Source organism: Epargyreus clarus, unplaced genomic scaffold (assembly GCF_041222505.1).
Source record: "Epargyreus clarus isolate Ecla_fem2 unplaced genomic scaffold, WU_Ecla_fem_2.2 ptg000035l, whole genome shotgun sequence".
Classification (NCBI taxonomy): Eukaryota; Metazoa; Arthropoda; class Insecta; order Lepidoptera; family Hesperiidae; genus Epargyreus; species Epargyreus clarus.
Window position 1 is genome coordinate 4,647,690 of NW_027332240.1, and position 18,992 is coordinate 4,666,681.

Sequence of the window (18,992 nt, forward strand, 5' to 3'; positions counted from 1 at the left end):
ATTTTGGGTCTGAAACCATTTAACAAATGGAGTGCTCGCCTAATCGCATAAATGCATTAATTACTTCTGTAACATAAAAATCATTGAAATGTATCCAACATTGAATTAATTAAGTTGTGAATATCAACATTTCCCACACCATTATCACGTTTAGTCAAATTTTATAATAAGTAATATACCCTTGTTTCATCGCCAAGTAGCTTATTATTAATTAGATGTATAGTCAAACTTCTCTGTAAATTGAGACTGCCATTCTTTCGCAGTGTGACTGTACCATAATGCATGGTCAAATTCAATTAATTAGTAGTAGCGTAACGACAGAATAAAACCGTCCTTAGCCAAGTATTTGCAGGCTTTTTAATTTTTTGGTGATAAAGTGTAATTAAATTGTCCTCATATTAACATTTAATTCAGTTTCTATATAAAAATAGTGTTTATACGTTACATGTAGAAATGATTATGTTTTTGGAGCGATTACAAATATTTATTCAGCCAAGAAGCTATGAATCCCATCATTTTTGTGAAACTTTAAGCTAAGTTTTGTCACCCCGTTGTTACGCTACTAACTTAAAGAGGTCACAAATTATACTTATTTCCTTAAAAACAGTTGACTTCATTGAGGCTGTTGCATTTGAGTCTTGCGGCATTGACAAAGCCATTTGATGATACGTGCGTTACGTTCCACAACGCTAGGTGGCTCTGTGTTGCGGTATATTTGTTTTTGAACGCCGGGTCCTTGGACCTAGAAAAAAATATTTTAAATTGAGAATTGCGATTTTTAACTGAGTTCGATAAGAAGGAGGCTCGCAATTTGTTTTTTTTTTCCTTTTTTATAAAAGTTGTAGGTACGTATACAACGTACAATAATCGTGTAATTTTAAAAGACCATATTATGATAAACAACCACGGTCATTGGGCATGGATGTGAAGGATAGAGGTTTATCTACGTGTACAGATGTTTAACTACACGTCCTACGATGGCCGTGCTCTCTTTGACATCAACAGTCCAATAGCGCCGTGAGACGTTGAATGTAAAAATATAAGGACCACACTTTGCCAACTGAGCTCAGAACACCCATAATATTTTAAGAATTCGGATCTTACCGATGAATTTTGGTCATTTCTTACCTAAATTTAGGCATGACTTAAATTAAACTTACGCATGACGGAAACAGTTTATTTTATGCAGCCATCATAAGGTGAAGTACTGGTTACAAATGCCTATGATCCATAAAAAAACTTACCGTGTAATCAACCGCATTGGCCAATTGATTAGAGTCCACAGTAGACGCAGACGAGAAGAACACAGGGCTGTCTGGTGGCGCGTCGAGGATCAAAGCGTCGAACTGCCTCGACTCGAGACCTAGCCGCTCGAAGAAGAACTGCAACCGCGAGGATTCTTCTGAGGGACTGTCCGGGGAGTCCTCCCCCTCGCACGGCGCTGACGCCGGGCTGCGGCCGTCAGTGCGTCTGTATCTAGAGATTATTTAGTTTTAAAACAAAAATAGATGACACAGGAAATTTAAAATGAATTTTATACGAAAAAGTATTTAGAAGTGTGTATGTATGTAATATTCGTGTGTAAGTGACAATATGTAGATACATATATGACAATATGTAGATACATATAGAAAAAAAAAATAGAAAAAAGGCAAAATAAGGTCAAGTTGATCAAGTAGGCAGAAAATATACTTTTATAAAAATATCGCATGTGTATAAAACCACAAACCTGTCCGATATGTCTGATTTTGAGCGTAATATAGGTCTAGGTCGACGTTGTTTGTAACGTAAACACCGCTGCCTCTTAAACGTGCCGAGTGGCGACGTTATTTCTTCTGGGGGACAAATCTGCAACACAAAATTTATATCAAAACATACATGTATATATAACATACATTGACAGAAATAAAACGGGAAGAAATAACAATTTAACAGATTTTTTTAAATAACATTTACAATAAATCGTTGATATTTTTTTTTATTTATGAGATAGTACTCTATATTACTCTGGTACTCTATAGTACCCTAATATAATAAATATAACTATATTGCGCTTCCATGTATTTTCCAAATCTAATTTTTACCTGCGTAGTGTTGACATACTCTTGCGTGTCATCTATACGCGGTCGCATTCTTACTTCTTGGTATTGAGGCTGCTTATTAATTAATTCCGTGCTAGGTTCATGATATCTGAAAAGAAGTAACAGTACCATAAAAGGCAGTTTAAAAACAAAGACAGCCATTTTTATACAATAAGAATGATATTCATAAAAGTTACAGTTGCCAAAAAGTTGGTAAAAATTATTTACCTGGTATACTCTCTAGGGTTGCCATAGTCTTTCCTCCCAACGTTGAGGCACTTGAGTGGAGTCTTGTACGAACAGTCATAGTCCCTGTAGTCGTATAATGGAGGTTCGTCTTGGAACTGTGGGGGTGGTGCACTAGCCTGTGAAAATTAATATTAAAGTAAAAGTTAGTATTTAATATTGTCTTTTTATCTATAAAACATATTGTGATTACACAATATTCACTTTAATGTAGGCTGTATGTTTCGTATTACTTTTGCCTAGTGAAATAAGTATGTAGTAGTTATTAGAAAAATCAATTTACGCGGCAAATAACGTAAAAAAAATTGTTTTCATCTGAATACTTTTAAGTACTTGAAGACGTAGTATGACTTTGAAGTGATAAAGACGCGAAAATTTCTAGGTAAATCTATGTAAAGACGTGAATAGGATGTTTACTTGACGTAACGGGAAAAATATAGGAAGTTATGCTCATTGTTCAATCACTTTAAATTATTTATTTGCTAGCGCGCAATATTGTTAGGTGTATTGTCAGGTGTATAGCCGCGTACAGACAAATTGGCTACTTGACACTTTTTAGGAAAGTGTTTTAATGAATTAGTATACGTATTATATATGCCTTTCATTGATCACTTTTTCGAAAAAAGGGCTATTCATTAATAAAAATCGAACTTTCTTTACGGTGAACGGAACGTCGCGTTAAATCAGGCGGTCAAGTGTCATTTTGTGGCGAAACGTCATTACACTGTAAACAAACAACGCTTAGAAGAAAATTGAGAGTTATTTAGCTATTATAACTAAAATTTAAATAAATTACAAGTTATAAGACGTGTGCAGTGACGATGTGTACAAGTACGATCGTAACAAATTTGCTTATACAAGTTCCTAAACCCAAATCTCATAAACATTAAAGAACTTGCAGATTCTTATATGTTTAAATCCTCTGTTTGCAAGCAATGACATTTTATACTATCCATGTAAGAGAAGTATTATTGAAAAGGAATAAATTTAGTAACTCTCGAGTGATTCGTCAATTCCAAATCATTGGAACGGGACGTAATCAAAACAAAACAGCAAGTGGAAGTATTCATATATTTAATATATTATATAGATGTCTATGATAAGAATAGAATTATAAGATGTATATGAGAATTCTATTTTAAGGGCCCATTCAGTAATTAATAGGACACAATTAAAATATTTCATGACTGTGTTATTATTGATGGTGCATGTGTACTGTAGTGTACAGGACTATATAATTAAAAATACATGATTTGCTAATATTAGTATTTTATTAACCGATTTCTTTGTTTATTTGGTTTATATGGTTCTATTAGTGAGTACACACAGTAAAACTTTTGTATATATTTATCATATGTTACAGTTACAATAATTACTACAGATCACCTAAGCTAAATTTTTGTGCTGCTTGCGTGTCTGCTTTTCTTCATTACTAAAATTATTTTCCGTAACAAATGGATATATATTTTTATCACTGTCATTTTCAGAATTAAATTGCAATGCAATAATAGGAACGGTATGGTCACTTTTCTTCCTTTATCCTGTTGGGTAGGTTACGCAAGTAAAGAAGTACTATTTCCCGTGTACTTTACTTTATGTATTTCAGACTGGTGCCCACTTTCGAAAGTTTTGGCTCCTCACTTCTTCTAGGCAGGACAGTCATCACGTTTTCATTTTCATTGATGTACCTTGTGTTCAGGACAACTTTTACTTTTCATGAAACACAAACTTGCCTTCCTCTTAAACTGCACATACTCTATAACGTCGTCACTATACGATTGTCGGGAAGATCTGTAAATATAAATATAACCAATTAATAACCTTAAAACAGTTCACATAAGAATATAAGTATATTTAAAAAAATCTTAATAATTACTTGAAGACAACCTTTCTTCTGTCTGAAGTCAGTTAAGAAATGTTTTAACTGTCCGATATGATTAAATGTAAATATAAAGAATGTTTTACTTACGTTGTTTATTTGATATTTCCATAGGTTATCTCACGGAAGTTTTTGTATCCATTTTGATTTATTGCACTGCATATATGGATCTTCTTTAAGCAGTTTCACGCAGCTTTAATATAGTATGGCTTCATTTCGGTTCACAACATAAATTCAACCAACTCTAACAGCAAACGATTTAATTATTATTTGTCTTGTTTGGTTTCGATGTAGTGACGTCACATGACATTTGAGGCAGCACTGTCGCCGTTTTGGGATTTAAAATCCACAGATAAAAAATCGAAAATTTCTTTTTAAAAATTAAAATACTTAGAACGTATTAAAAAATAAACGAAATACTGCATAATTTATGTTTACTTATAAGCTATCATATCCAACATATTTCATATTTTATTGTTATAACTGTCAAGTACCCAATTGAGACGAGTACGTACATATGTGAATAACTCGCTCGGGTGTAGGTACTCGGGATTTGTCCTGACCCGCTATAGTTTGTAAACGTGTATCAAAGTATCTCGCTCCTGAGTTGGTTCGGTCGATTGTCCGTGAGACACAACGTGTATCATGTCGTCACATAAAGTGCAGCGCTCACCTGGAAGTGTATGCCGACGCGGGGCGCGGGCGCGTAGTGCGCGGGCGCGGGCAGCGCGTGCGGCGGCGACGGCGCGCCGTCCTGGAACTGCGGCGGCGCCGACACGTAGCACTCCAAGGCACCAGATACGCAGCGGGAACCGTAGCGGCTGTCACATGGACATGATAACATTAATCATTTCAAATCCTAAGGCGCCTTTCCGGTCGCACGTATTTAAGAACACATACGTGCTTCACCATACCCGCCCCACTTGCATCCTATCACCTTTCCAACCGGGTAGTCCAGAGTAAAGAGTATAATAACCTATGGTCCAGAGATTGAAGTGAGTTAATAAAATTCATGTAGGTGAGTGGGGCTTGCGTGCGGTGTTAAGCATGCGCGGAAGGATAAGCACTTTAATTCGTGGCAGTTTCTTGGCGACCCACATGCATGTAAAAAGGTAGATTTAAAAAAACACGCGTGTGGATAGATGCGTGTACGGGCGTAAACGACTTTACTAATTATTTTAAAGTCGAAAGAAACTAAATGGCTTTATTTATTGGCATTTTTTACGTTCAGGTTTTTTTTTCATTAAATTAAAGGAAATTATAAGAATTGACGCGAAACAAAACAGTATCAAAAACGAAATAAGACGTATTATTCCACCACCGAATAATGTCGCTTATAAAGATCAAAATCTGACAAGCAATATTTTTAACAAATGAAATAAAAAGGCTTATTTTAAGAATATACATTTTTTCACTGTAGTATACTAAGTTTCCGACATTTTTTAACGGTAGATCTCACTCTCACCCAGTGCGGTCGTGGTGTGAGGGTTGCATATCCCTCGCGTGCGGCGGCGCGCTGCGTTGCGTGTAGTGCCCGCTCGAACCGCCCGAGTCGCGGGCGAACGATGATCCGCAACGACTGGAAACCATCCCACTTTATACGAATAAACAAGCAAATAGATAATTCACAAGGATTTATAAAACCATTAATGGGCATGTGCCACTGACATGCCACTGACTTACATACATACATATCGTCACTGGAAAGGCTAGATAAAGTTTAACACCCAAAGGGGCTATTTTACATGTTATCCGATAGTGGTCGAATACAAAACCTAAAACCTTTTTTGGAGGCTGTTAAAATACTGTTGAGTTATTCCTCGTATCTTTAGAATGGTTGCTATCAATTGGAGGCCTACATCATACTTCATTATTCCCTAGCAATGTATTAGTGAAGGAAAGCTTTTACCTTCCATAGTTACGGACCAACGCGTCTCTGATGGTTTTATACGGAACATAAAGCTTTAACTACTGTTATGTCATGATACCAACTGAGATTTAATCCGGATGTGTTTGTGTAGTTTCCCACACCTATGAAAGTACGTTTGTATAATTACCTGGTATAAGACTGATAATTTTCATCACCAGGCGAGGGATGTTCCGAAAAAGCGTCGCACGATGACATCAGAGAAGAATGATTTGATCTGCAAAAAGGATATTTAACTAATTAAACTTAAATTTTTTAAACGAATTAAATTTTTATAACATGGAAGGAACGGTAACGTTTTAACGTTTAACGTAAACGTTTTAACGGTATTACGGTAACGTTTGTAAAATTATAACCACTTAAATAGCGATGATAAACGTACAATGACAAATGCGACGGAACCGTTGGCGTGCGCGGATCTATCAGTTTTTAGTGTACGGTCTAACTATAAACAATAATATACATACATACATGGTAGTCTATGAAACATAATAATTGTCTTTAAATATGTTTTTTTATATAAATATCGTACCTGGTCCCTTTAGAAGAACACGAGGCGGTACGATGATGCGCAGAATGGCGTCGTCTGCGAGGTGAACGCCCTATTGTATCCGTATTCGGTACCGTCGTACTGAAGATTAAAGAAAAATGCTTAATGACGCCAGTGGTGTATGTATTGAAGCTAATGGAATCTTTCGTAATTTGACGGCGGAAACATCGCCTAAGTCTTACAACAGCAGTGTTAAACGATGCTATATTCTAGTTTCAAAGTAGTTGATATTAGAGACACATAAAAATGCCAACTAAGATCATAATGGTAAAATCGCACCTGTGACTATCGTCAGATAGCAGACTCCAATCCTCCTATCTCTTCTCTCCTTCTATCTTCGGTTGGTCACAGATTTTTGTGTAAGAAAGTTGGTAGTATCAGTATACTTCAATAGTGAAGTTACCACCATATCTATTTCAGCATCTTTTGTGTTTCAACGGAAAAGTGTGAAGTTCTCAAAAATAATAACGCATCTGTGATCAGTTTCAAGTAGATTGGACTTGGTTAAGGATATCCAAGGGCGGCAATGACTACTTATCATCAGGTGAACTGTATGCTCAGGTGAGCCACTCACTGCAAGGAATGGAGTGCATGCTCGTTAGCTATTTTTAAATTATAATAAATACTAACTGTTCAGTATAACAGTGTGCTTGTGCGTGTAGATCCGGTAGCGACTTGTGGCTGTTGATGTTGGTGCAGCCGTCCTCCTCGCGCATGCTCGGCTGCGAGTGGGAATTCGAACTGGAACAATATGGACAGGTTTATATTACACATTTTTCGATAATAATATGTGTATCTCGTCAATATCAGGTATATATTATGATAAATACAGCTTAAAATCAAATTTCCACTAGAGAACGTTTAAACTACATGATGTTTACGATTTGAGTAGAGTTTGTTAGTATATAAAACATTATATTCAATAATACAAGTATCTACTCGTAAATTAATTAACGCGCATGGTCCTGTTTCTTATCACATCGTGATCGATCAATTAAGTTAAGCAACGCCGGCGTAGTCGGAAAAAGGATTGGTGACCGCTAGTGGTAAATTCGCTTCCGTACTTCGGAACCCTCCTTCAGACGTCAGTCCCACTGTCTACTCTCTGTTCTCAGACAACAAAACAAGTTGACCACTACTTTGTACGTCTACGTCTATTAGTGACTTGAACCTCTTCCCAGCAGACATAAACCAGGTAAGAGCTAAATGAATTAAAAACACGTTAGCCAGTTAGGATATAGCAGATAGTTACCGTATATATCTAGGCGCAGAATGAGCGTATTGCGCGGGAGGGCTGATAGCAGCTAGTTGTTCCGCGGAGCCCGAGGTTTCGTCCACCGCGGGCTCCGGTAATGGCATCTGCAGCCGCTCCATACGCTCGGGACTTGAGTGAGGACTCGCTGTAATGGAGAGACTATTTGAAATCTCTGAACGTGTAATAAAATAATTTTGATGATGGTTGAAGAGTTTTTTTTTCTATTATGTATTTGTGTTAAATATTTGCATATTTTTTTGTGAAATTAAGGAAAGAATTATAACACAAAAAATTGTTTACAGATTTTCATCTATTTTCGTTATAACTTTCTTATTTTTGGTTTTACGACAAAATTCACTGATTGTAATAAGTACTTTGTAAGAATGGTAATTTTCATACAAAATTAGTGTGCGACGAAATATTGCTCTGATAAAGGGTAAAAACGATTTTTCATAACGACACGAATCCAATAAACTTGGATTTAGGTTTTCACTAACCTCCCTTAAAATTAAAAAAATAAAATTGCGTCCTCTGACTTTTGGAACCGCACAACCTATAGTGCTATACTTACGTATCGAATAAGCATTCTTGATGATGATCTCACTGGGACGCTGCCTGGGTATCACAAACGACTCCGGGAAGAAGACTCTTGCATCTCCGAAGCTTAGGGGTCTGTTCATCTTATCTCTATGGTCCGGGTCGGATTTGTGCTTGGACCCTGATGTACCAGAGGAGGAGGTCCCAGAGACAGTCCCTGAGGTATGCTGGGAACGGGGAATCGTCTCTCGCTCTGGATACGGATCCTTTATTCGTCTTGTGTCTGCGTAGACTTTGTGCGCTGGGAAAAACAATTTTGACTTTTGAGATACCAGAGATATCTATCGTTAGCCAACTTAGAAGTGAAGTAAAGGGCTTTAAGGTTTTTGTCCGAAATACTTAGGTATGCAAAATTACTTTACTTTCATAAAGAGATTAGAAATTTAATAATTTTAGTAGGCAGAAATTGACAATTTTCGATCTCTGGCAGACAAAATATTAAATATTGATATCGAGTGTAAAAGTACTTCAGTAATCGACTACTAAGTATTACTACATAAAACTTACAAACATAAGCTGGTGAGTAAACATTTTCCCGACTGTCTGCATGCTCCAGCAATCTTCGTAAGGTATTCTGCAGGCCCTCCCCCGCGCTGACTGCCCGTCTCGTGCTAACCATACTTCTTGTCGTTCCATCTAGAATTATAAGTGTATCAAACATGAAAACATGGTATAAACTTATATTTATTGTGAGAAATTTGAAATTTTTGTGAACACAGACTTGTATGTAGATAAATTACAAAAATTGGCATAAAATACTTGAATTTTAAGGTTTTTTGGTGAAAAAATACAATTAGATTTCTTTAAGCACAATTAATAAATTAACTTGTTTCTTTATTTATTTTACTTTAATTGATACGTGCGATATGTTATAATATCTAGAAAACGAAAAAAAGAAATAAAAAAAAAAATTGCGCACTCTGTCTTCGCTCACTAATTCCCGCATCTCTGTTGCGACTTATGCTCGCCCATAAACTAAACAATATTTGTTAAATGATAATATCATGATGATACCAAAGTTCTTATTATACTCACAAGGATTACAGCAAGCGTCATTGGTGAGCGTGCCGGAGCTGACTAGATGGCAGCCGCCAGACGCTATCGCCTGGCCGATGCCACTGCTCATCTGTGGACAAATTACCCATGATTAGCCACTATAGATAGACACTGGATGTAGTTACTAATAAGTTACCAACCCAACTTGGCTATAGGAATAAACACATTAGTAAACTAACGCATGGGAAGAAAGAGATGGTAAACAAAGAATAGAACGATAAAATAATTATACAGTGAAAATGATGGATTATTTCTACTGCGACAGTATCAATATTGATTTCTGCAGTAAGCACGTCAGGAATGATCGCGTTTCTGTGATCTGGTTTGAAAGAATAGTTTTTGTGAGTAAAGTGTCCTTACTGTTAACCCATTACTGTCCTACTGATTGGTATAGGCCTCCTCTCAGAATGAGATGAGTTTTAGGCCATATTTCAGCAAGCTGGCCAAGTGTAATTTGGAAATCTGAACACACACTCGAGAACTTTTTTTTTATCAAGAACTCTCAGGTGTACCAGTTTTCTTACGATGTTTTCTTTCACCGTCAAAGCAAGGGATAATAAATAAAATTTGTAATACATACATAATTTTCAAAAATCTGAGGTGCGTGCCTGCGATTTGAACCTCAAACTATTCTAGGACTAGGCTACCATTGTTTAGCTTCAAACTACTTTTTTTAATTGTTAAACCTAACGATTAGGCAGACGTGCTACCCGATGGAAAGTAGTCAACGCCTATGGACATTTGCAACACCAGAGGAGTCGCCAATGCATCGCCGACTACTTATTAATTTATAAGATACTTTTACTTACCCTAAGAGGTAACTCCTGTTTCCTATCGAGTACAGTTTCTGACTTGACGTAGAACGCCTTGGACTCCGCCAGCAGCTCCACTGCGGACTTCCGCTTCTGCTGCGGCTGCGGCGCCACCGACCTGGGCGCGGCCATCTCCTTCTTACGTGGTAACTTGAAGCTAGCGAACAGCGAATCGGCTAGTCTTCGCCTGGAGAAGAAAACATGTGATCAGTTTTAGAGAACGATGAAGAAAAAAAGTCTGATATTCTTATAATGGATTTTTAGCCATTTAAAAATAATATACAAGGAAATGGACTAAGTAGATACTATCAAAATACAATCTTCAAACCAATTTTTATATATTTCCTGATTTTCATTGCTACAGATGTCAAAAGTTGAAAAATGTTTCGAGTTTCATTGGCAGAGATAGTATAAAATGTCATTGGGCCTAGTAAGTAAGATTTTGGCCATGGTATTATCATGACAAGATCAAAAAGTTAATTCATTAAGTCCATCCGTGTTACATACAGATCGCGGCAAAAGAAGGGTATAAAGCAGAGACACTTTTAAGAATCGTTTCATCTTAGTCTTCATGAGCAGCAGCAGTCAATTTTGTTGTATTTACGAATGATTACAGATGTCACTCATCATAAGTAAAAGGTAAAAGGTTTCTAAGAGATTAAAAGAAATGAACATATAGCTATATATTTTATATAGCTATTTAGTATTTCTTAAAAACGTAGATATATTACGATAGTATAGTATATCTTTGCTTAAAAACCACATAATGACATACATCGTAGATAAATAAATAGCCTTAGGTAAGAAGGAAGTCAATAGATGGCGTTACTAGTAACTTACCTCGGCGGCGATTCGAAAGACCTAGAGTACGATGCAGCCGCAGCCGCCCCTTCAAACTTCTTCCGCACTTCTTCAACCTTCGACCAGCCCGACTCGACGTTGAGCCGCCGCGTCAGCTGTGCGTTTTGTGCCGCATGCTTAGCGAGCTCCTCCCTGGTTCGCTTCACTGATACTTCGGGGAGCACGTCCCGGTACCGTCCCGTCCTCGTCTCGTGACATCTCTCGATGAACTGCCGCCGTCGGAGAGATAGTGTCGCTGAGGATTGGTGCCCGTCGTCGTCGTCGAGGCACCTGGAAATAAATTACAGTATTACTTAGGCCACAAATATAACATGAAAGGGAGAATAACACTTCGCAGTTGAACTTTGTTTGCACTATCGTTACACCATTTTGCTTAATAACGACTGTTAAAAGCTGTTGTGTTTCAGTTTGAAGGGTGTGTTAAGTGTTCAGGGATAGTGATGTATCTATCATGTATCTCAGGAAGGATTTCAATGCTGGGTTGACGATGTACTGACTTTCGATTATAGTCAGCACTTTTTATCGGGTTTATTGCTTGAATTTCACAAATTAAAAAATATAGGTAGGTACATGTACTTTATATACATTCACAAGAACACCTACCTATATCAATTTCAAATCCTGATACTGGAATCGAACCCCCGAGACTTTTATGCTGATTACCATCCAACCTAAAGAATCCTGGGTAAAACAAATTTACCGAACTGAACTTTGCGAAACACACTACGATAATTGAATCAAAACTAACATGAAAGAAAAGTTTTTCCAAAGTTGGCCAGTAAGTACTATAATAGGTAAGTACTGTTATATAACTAAGGACAAAAATATCCCTAAAGGTCAGTCACAGGCGGGAGGTCGGCTAAACAAAGTAATGCCCTTTTCTACAAAGGCCAAGCTTTTCAGGTCACTGAGCCAGAAACCTGTAATTCTGGAAGGCGCCAGACTTCAGTGCTTTGTTTTATTTCATAAGGTTCCAAGTCTCTTTATGAATATAGAATTCCTCAGAATAGAAGTAATGCATATAGCGCCTACAAATTCTTTGGACGGGGAAGGTCTCCTCAATACGCAATGGGTTATTTTAAAGTATTTAGGGATGTTTGCTTCACACAGACTTAACGGAATTTTTACAACTTAAACCCTACATTTATTAATTAAACATGAATTTATACTTCGTGTTATATACTTAGTATGAGATTTAGATCATAGTCACCAAGAATAGTCTGTGAAATTCGTCAGCGAAAAACAAAAAAGGTCTTCAAGTTTTAAGAATTTTTCTATTCTCAGCTATGCGAAGTGGCGAACTTAAACTCCCAAATCTCCTCTCACCCTATAATATGCCTATGCCTCTAGTGATAAAAAAAATACTAACAGAAACCACTAAAATATTTATTAAATAGTTATTTTTACACAATATTTTTCTGAACGAATTCAAATTGACCATCCCTTTAGCGGTCCAGTGTCGCTACCTTATCCAATTAAATGGTAACAGCATCTACTAATCTATCTAACGAATCTATGGCGTGACGTCGCAGTGTAATACTAGATAATAACCAAAAAATAGATGTACCTAGCTGGTTGTGCGAGGTGTGACCGGCAGGGCTGGTAGCAGGACAGGGCGGCCATGTTGCCGCGGGCTGCCGCCGCGCCCGCTCATCATTTGCACCCCCGCTCGCACTCACTCCGCCCCGGGGTTAATCTGTAACAATGAGATATAATCATGAAGATTTGAACATCTATGCAAAATTTAAAGGTAGATATTTAAGCTATACTTTTTTGGTTAATAACATAGCGGTAGCGGAGGGAACATGTCCTCTCAATCTGAGGTTCCGCGTTCGAGTACCAGGCACCTTTGGTTTATTTGCGTACAAAAAATAATTATCACTCTCTTAAACAGTGAAGGAGAAAATCGTATAGAGTGCAGGTTTGCACTCCTGAAAGATTAAAAAAAAGTTTTCAACACTGCGAAGCCTAACAATCCGTATTTGGCCAACACGGTGAACTATGCCCTAAATCCCTCTTCATTCTGAGAGGAGACTCATTCCCAGTAATGAGATTTTTTGAACTTATATTTATCAGATGCACCATGAGAGGGAAAAAGAGTTATTGAAACGATTTTTATGTCTACACTATTTTGTTAATTTATTCAGCTCATTTGTTATTCAGCTCAATTCAAATAATTACAAACTATTCACTAGTTAAAAAGTTAAAAAGCGTAGACATACTAATTTTTTAAGACTATTTTCTAAAATGGCTTTCTTGGAATTCTTACTAGCAAAATCTAAATGCATAGACAGAATATTTCAACGTTATAAGTACAATATTTTAACCGTAATTCCGTAATTCAAAAGAATGTCTCAAAGGTGTTACGTGACAATGCGATGGTGAAGATGAGTTTTTACAGTTTCCAGACCGTTGTGCAATCACTTTCACGTTAGGATGACATGTGTTATCCACTGTAGTTACGGTGGAATTATCGATAGCTTACGGTAAAGTAAACTGTAGTGAAACTGATCGAAACTATTTAGTAACAAAGAATTGTCTTGCATTTATACAAGGATTTCTAGCATTTTTTTTATATAATTTAAGAATAGCAGACGAGCATGCAGTCCACCTGATGGTAAGTGGCTACTGCCGTCCATGGACATCTGTAATCAACCCCAGATAGAATTAGATATTCCTACCTGAGGTCGGCCACAGATGCGCCGCTACCCCTGAGGACTAAGCTGGAACGCCTCGGAAAAGTACCCTTCAAACCGGAACACAGCAGCTCCTAAAACTACAGTTACTAGGTAGAAATAGATATGGCGGTGGTGCCGCCGGAGTCGAACCACAAAGGGTTCTACCACCTTCAAAAGCATTTCTCTTTAGTACATTTTGTTTCAATATTTAAGCTTGATTCTTAAGTTAATGAGGTGACACTTAGTTTCTAACTTATTTAGTCGAGCCTGTGTATTGGAGGAGATGGTGTATACTTTGTTGGTGCAACTAATAAATCTACACTAATATTTTAAAGAGGAAAACTTTGTTTGTTTGGTTGTAATGAAAAGGCTCAAAAACTACTGAACCGATTTTAAAAATTCTTTTACCATTCGAAAGCTACATTATCTACGAGTAACATAAGCTATATTTTATGTGAAATATATTTGATAAATAGATTTTGAGGCGGTTCAAAGTTTGCCGGGTCAGCTAGTAAATAAATAAATAAAAAAAAATATAATGAATCTAGAACATTTAAAAGTTTAGTGTCACGACACGAGACCTTAATGACTACTTCACAATTGGACATGGGGTCAATGATGCCATTGAACGCGTTTGTCACCAAACTGACCATAAACAGCTGGTTAGATTGAACCTATTGTTCTACTTTTGGAAATGTTAATTAACGTGCGTGACGAATCTAGGACACCTGTTTACACCAATTAATGTTTAGTTAAGCTTTCCTAATTAAAGTGAATGTTGGTGATAATTACTGCAAACGTGATGAATGATGGTAATGATAAACGTGAAAATTGCGTAAGCAAATGCCTGCATTATTTTTGAGTAGGTCGTCGTCAACCTATTAGTGTCTTACTGGGGAGCATAGATTAGTAAGGATTACTCACTCCTAACAAGAAAATGTAACCAGTTTTGAAAATTGAAATAGTTGCGTAAAAAAGTTTTGCCACGTCTCCTTGATAAAATGTCCCTAAAATATTTGAAATAATTATTTATTTATTATGTAAATTAGGCAGTATTAGTCATTTATTCGTAAATTTTCTATAAAAATGTTTTTATTTGTCAAGAATTAAAAAAAAGAACTTACTAATAAGCCGTTTGTGGCTTCATTCAGTTTCAAGGCGGCGAAGTATCTTTACTAATCTATGCTGGGGGTTCCTACCATCTCTTAAAACAATATTATTTTAATCATACATTGAAATTTCGTACCACGACCTCGTTAAAGTAAGATGGTTTTTATAACATTACGATAAACAGTTTTGTATTATGTCGGTCGAAATTCATTCATTCTTTTTTTCATAAATATAACTTTTTAAGGAAAATATGACAATTTCAATTGGTTTTATACAATAGATAAGCGAAAAATCGATAAGGATGTAATGTTCAACTGAGTATGACGGAATATTTTACTGTTTTAAGGAGGTCGTGGTACAAAACAAAATAATGTTGATGCAATATTGAAATAAAAGTTTTCTGAACTATGATGGTTTTGAAACGATGGTGGTAGGCCCCCTGGACTGGGCACGAGTCTCGCTGCAGATGCTTGGTTGGTAGATTTTACACACCCTTGAGTACTTTTTAAAGGACTGTCAGGAGGTTAGGTTTTCTACACCTTTAAAACAAGTGATAATGATTTTCTCACGCACATAATGATGAAAAATCAAAAGTGCGTAGGATTCGGACCTCGGGCTCCATTAGGTTATAACTGCTATGCTGCTTCAGTAGATACTGTGTATCATCGTACAATACGAACATGCAGTCCACCTGCTGCCATGAAAAAACGAGAATATAGGTAATCAATCCCAGATAGGAGTAGAGTCCTACTAAAGGTGGACCATAGACGCGAAGCTATAATCCGCGTAAAACTGCTAGTCCGCTCTGAATATAGAAATAAATAGCGTAGCCATAGCAAAATGTATGACTACACCTGGTCGCAACAACTTCAGAGCGGACTAGCAGTTAGGCGCGGACTATACCCCTCAAGATTTCAAATGGGGTCGTGGATTCACGCCTGTCGTTATATAAATCAAAATCCAACCAAATCATATTCTTTATAATAACTAATTATAATAACTTACTATTATGTCAACATCTTGCAAACACATTCTCTAGTACAGTATGTGGTAATAGCTATAGAGTTATTAATGATAGTAACGTCGATGAATTACGTTTAAATAGGTACAAGTTTCATACCTACATGGAGAACTATAAGCTATAAGAACTATAAACATACGTTACTATAATTGTTGACGGGACTAATCGATAAACATCGGTTATTAATAATTAATCTATCCAATAGTTTGCCTACCAAAGATTGACGATTGACAAATTCTACCAACTCGAAAATTCAAATTTCGATCTTTGTTGTTTTTTTTTTATATTATATAGTAGTAGCAGAGGAACATGTCCATTATTGTCCATGTGATGGTCAGTGCCTACTGCCGCCCATGGACATCTATAATTAACCCTAGATAGAATAAGATTCCTACCTGAGGTCGGTCACAAATGAACCCAAAAGGACTAAGCTGGAACGCCTCGGATCAGTATGTCTCCCTTACCACACAAGATAGGAGATAAGATCAGATTCCTAGGTGAGGTCGGCCACAGATGCGCCGCTACCCCTGTGGACTAAGCTGGAACGCCGCAGATAAGTATCACACGAGAGAGAATATAATGATTCGATGATAGATCAGACGATAGCTGAACGGGTCAAAATTTGTAGCTTATTATCGATAGTTGTATAACGTTGATAGTTTCGTATAGGTGAAGCATTGCACCAACTAACCCAGTGTCATTCACGTCAGCATAATCTAGGGTTGTTATGAATGTGAAATATCGGATCTGGACGGATTTATTAAAAATATTATCTTAAGTCTTTTATTTCAACAACTCTATGATTGTCTGGATGAAAGCTTTTTAGTAATAAGACCGCCTGTTGTACTTACTTCATATTAGGTACTAGCTGACCCGGCAAACTTTGTACCGCCTCAAAATCTATTTATCAAATATATTTCATATAAAATATAGCATATGTTACGCGTGGATAATGTAGCTTTCGAATGGTGAAAGAATTTTTAAAATCGGTCCAGTAGTTTTTGAGCCTATTCATTACAATCAAACAAACAAACAAAGTTTTCTTCTTTATAATATTAGTATAGATATGTTATTGTTTGTTACTATTGGTATACAATAAAAATGCATTGCATTATATCGCTTTCGGATACGGTTAAGATATGAAATTATTTCGGATTAGCCAATTGTATCGATTAGGGATATCGATTTATGAGGAATTTTAAAAGTGAAGAAAATAAAAATAGATAATGATTTGATTTTATTTGTAAAGTAACTGAACAGCTTCGGCTTTGTCGAACTCTGATTAATTAAATATTCATCTAATTGGTCAGATAAAAACTTTTTATACCTAATAGTGTGTTAATTAGACACAAAACCCTACGAGTGAAAACTTTTCATTATAGTGTCATTAAACTCCGTTCTCACCCGAATTTATTCGAAACTCTTATATTACATTTGGTAACGGTTTCGGACATTTTTATTTCAGATACCTTATAGTTCAATTACGGACCTACATCCCTGGTAATCCATTCATAGTCACTGATTGTATTGTAATCATTTCTCATAACCAGATAATTAGTCTCAAGTTGATTATTGCAAGAAAAAGCAGCACCGGTCGGTACTTTCGTTTTCTTGTAAAACTTTCTAGTTTCACTCTCTTGTAGTTAAACGTATAGTTACAGTTAATTGAATTAATTAGTAATTTTATTAAGTACCTTCGTTTTATGGCAATCTGCTTAGGCATTAATGTATGTAGGATTATGTTCAGGCCTCAACCCTAGATCTCTAAAAGTGGTTCGATTTGCCTGCGAAAGTACTACCACCTGAGCACAAAATAAAATACCTTTTTATTTTGTGACCTAAATATCTAACATAAGATCGGCCATAGATTCGTTTTACCCCTAAGAACTGAGCAAGAACCTTTTTTTATATAATATAGAGCAGACGAGCATACAATCCACCTGATGGTAAGTGACTGCCGCCCATGGACATCTGTAAACAACTCCAGATAGTATTAGGTATTCACCTAGAGGTCGTCTATAGATGCGCCGCTAGCCCTGAGAACTAAGCTGGAACGTTTCGGAAAAGTATGTCTCCCTTACCACACTCTTTAAACCAGAACACAGCAGCGCTTAACACTGTTGTTATTAGATATAAATAGATGTGACGTTGGTGTCGAACTACAAAGTTTCCTAACACCTTCCATACAAATAAGTACATAAAAGTTGAAACACCATACAAGAAAGCGCACATCAACATCGCAATCGCACGAGTTTGTTGTAAATATGTTATCGTATTAATATAATCAGAGCACAGAATCAGAGTGTGACTAATAGCAGTTGATCTTCCTCGGTGAACACGCATTTCGTTATAAATATTACCGTTAAATAAATGGAAATATGGAATGCCTTATGCTATATACAGTTGGATTATCGGTACTAAGTATTTAAGCTTTCATTACCACTTATATTGAAGAATTGTATTCGCTACTACAATAAAATACTCGACCACATTTTGAATCCCACAGAAAAAAAGTTCAAACATGTCGTTAAACAAACACTATGTAAAAAAGCGTACCTACTATAAACTAAGTGATTATTTGCCTGACAAAACGGTATGGTCTGAATTAGTTCCAGCTCCACATGCACCATTACGTTAAGTTGACATTGTAAAAACCATTTTTTTTAAAGATGTGTCCATAACGAAACACCTTGTGAAGTGGTGGTAGTTGTATGACATTAAAAAAATGCTCTGTAAAGAACCTATTTTGAATTAAAAAAAATGATTTGATTTGATTTGAATATTAAAAGTAGCAAATGAGCATGCAGTCCACCTGATGGTAAGTGGCTATTGCCGCCCATGAACATCAATCAACCCCAGATAAGATTAGATTCCTACCAGTCGGCCACACGTGCGGGGCTACCCCTGAGGACTAAGTTG

General features: G+C 36.5%; 1 protein-coding gene across 2 annotated transcripts in view; it reads right to left on the bottom strand.

Annotated features, from left to right (window-relative positions):
• Nucleotides 1-377: 377 nt before the first annotated feature.
• The window catches only part of LOC140756662 (uncharacterized), a 74,251-nt gene continuing 55,636 nt past the window's right edge, over nt 378-18,992 (bottom strand). Inside the window, exons 2-18 of one of the 2 annotated variants that reach the window (XM_073092215.1) lie at nt 12,832-12,960; nt 11,244-11,534; nt 10,401-10,590; nt 9,571-9,661; nt 9,043-9,171; nt 8,510-8,776; nt 7,936-8,083; nt 7,314-7,424; nt 6,666-6,764; nt 6,264-6,350; nt 5,672-5,785; nt 4,880-5,027; nt 2,310-2,446; nt 2,085-2,190; nt 1,730-1,848; nt 1,245-1,476; nt 378-742 (exon numbers count right to left, since the gene is read on the bottom strand). In XM_073092215.1, coding sequence (XP_072948316.1) covers nt 614-742; nt 1,245-1,476; nt 1,730-1,848; nt 2,085-2,190; nt 2,310-2,446; nt 4,880-5,027; nt 5,672-5,785; nt 6,264-6,350; nt 6,666-6,764; nt 7,314-7,424; nt 7,936-8,083; nt 8,510-8,776; nt 9,043-9,171; nt 9,571-9,661; nt 10,401-10,590; nt 11,244-11,534; nt 12,832-12,887 — 2,454 coding nt within the window. In that variant the 5' untranslated portion in view covers nt 12,888-12,960 and the 3' untranslated portion in view covers nt 378-613. Of the gene's footprint in view, nt 743-1,244; nt 1,477-1,729; nt 1,849-2,084; nt 2,191-2,309; nt 2,447-4,879; nt 5,028-5,671; nt 5,801-6,263; nt 6,351-6,665; nt 6,765-7,313; nt 7,425-7,935; nt 8,084-8,509; nt 8,777-9,042; nt 9,172-9,570; nt 9,662-10,400; nt 10,591-11,243; nt 11,535-12,831; nt 12,961-18,992 lie in introns of both variants that reach the window. The other variant, XM_073092214.1, reaches the window with a different exon arrangement.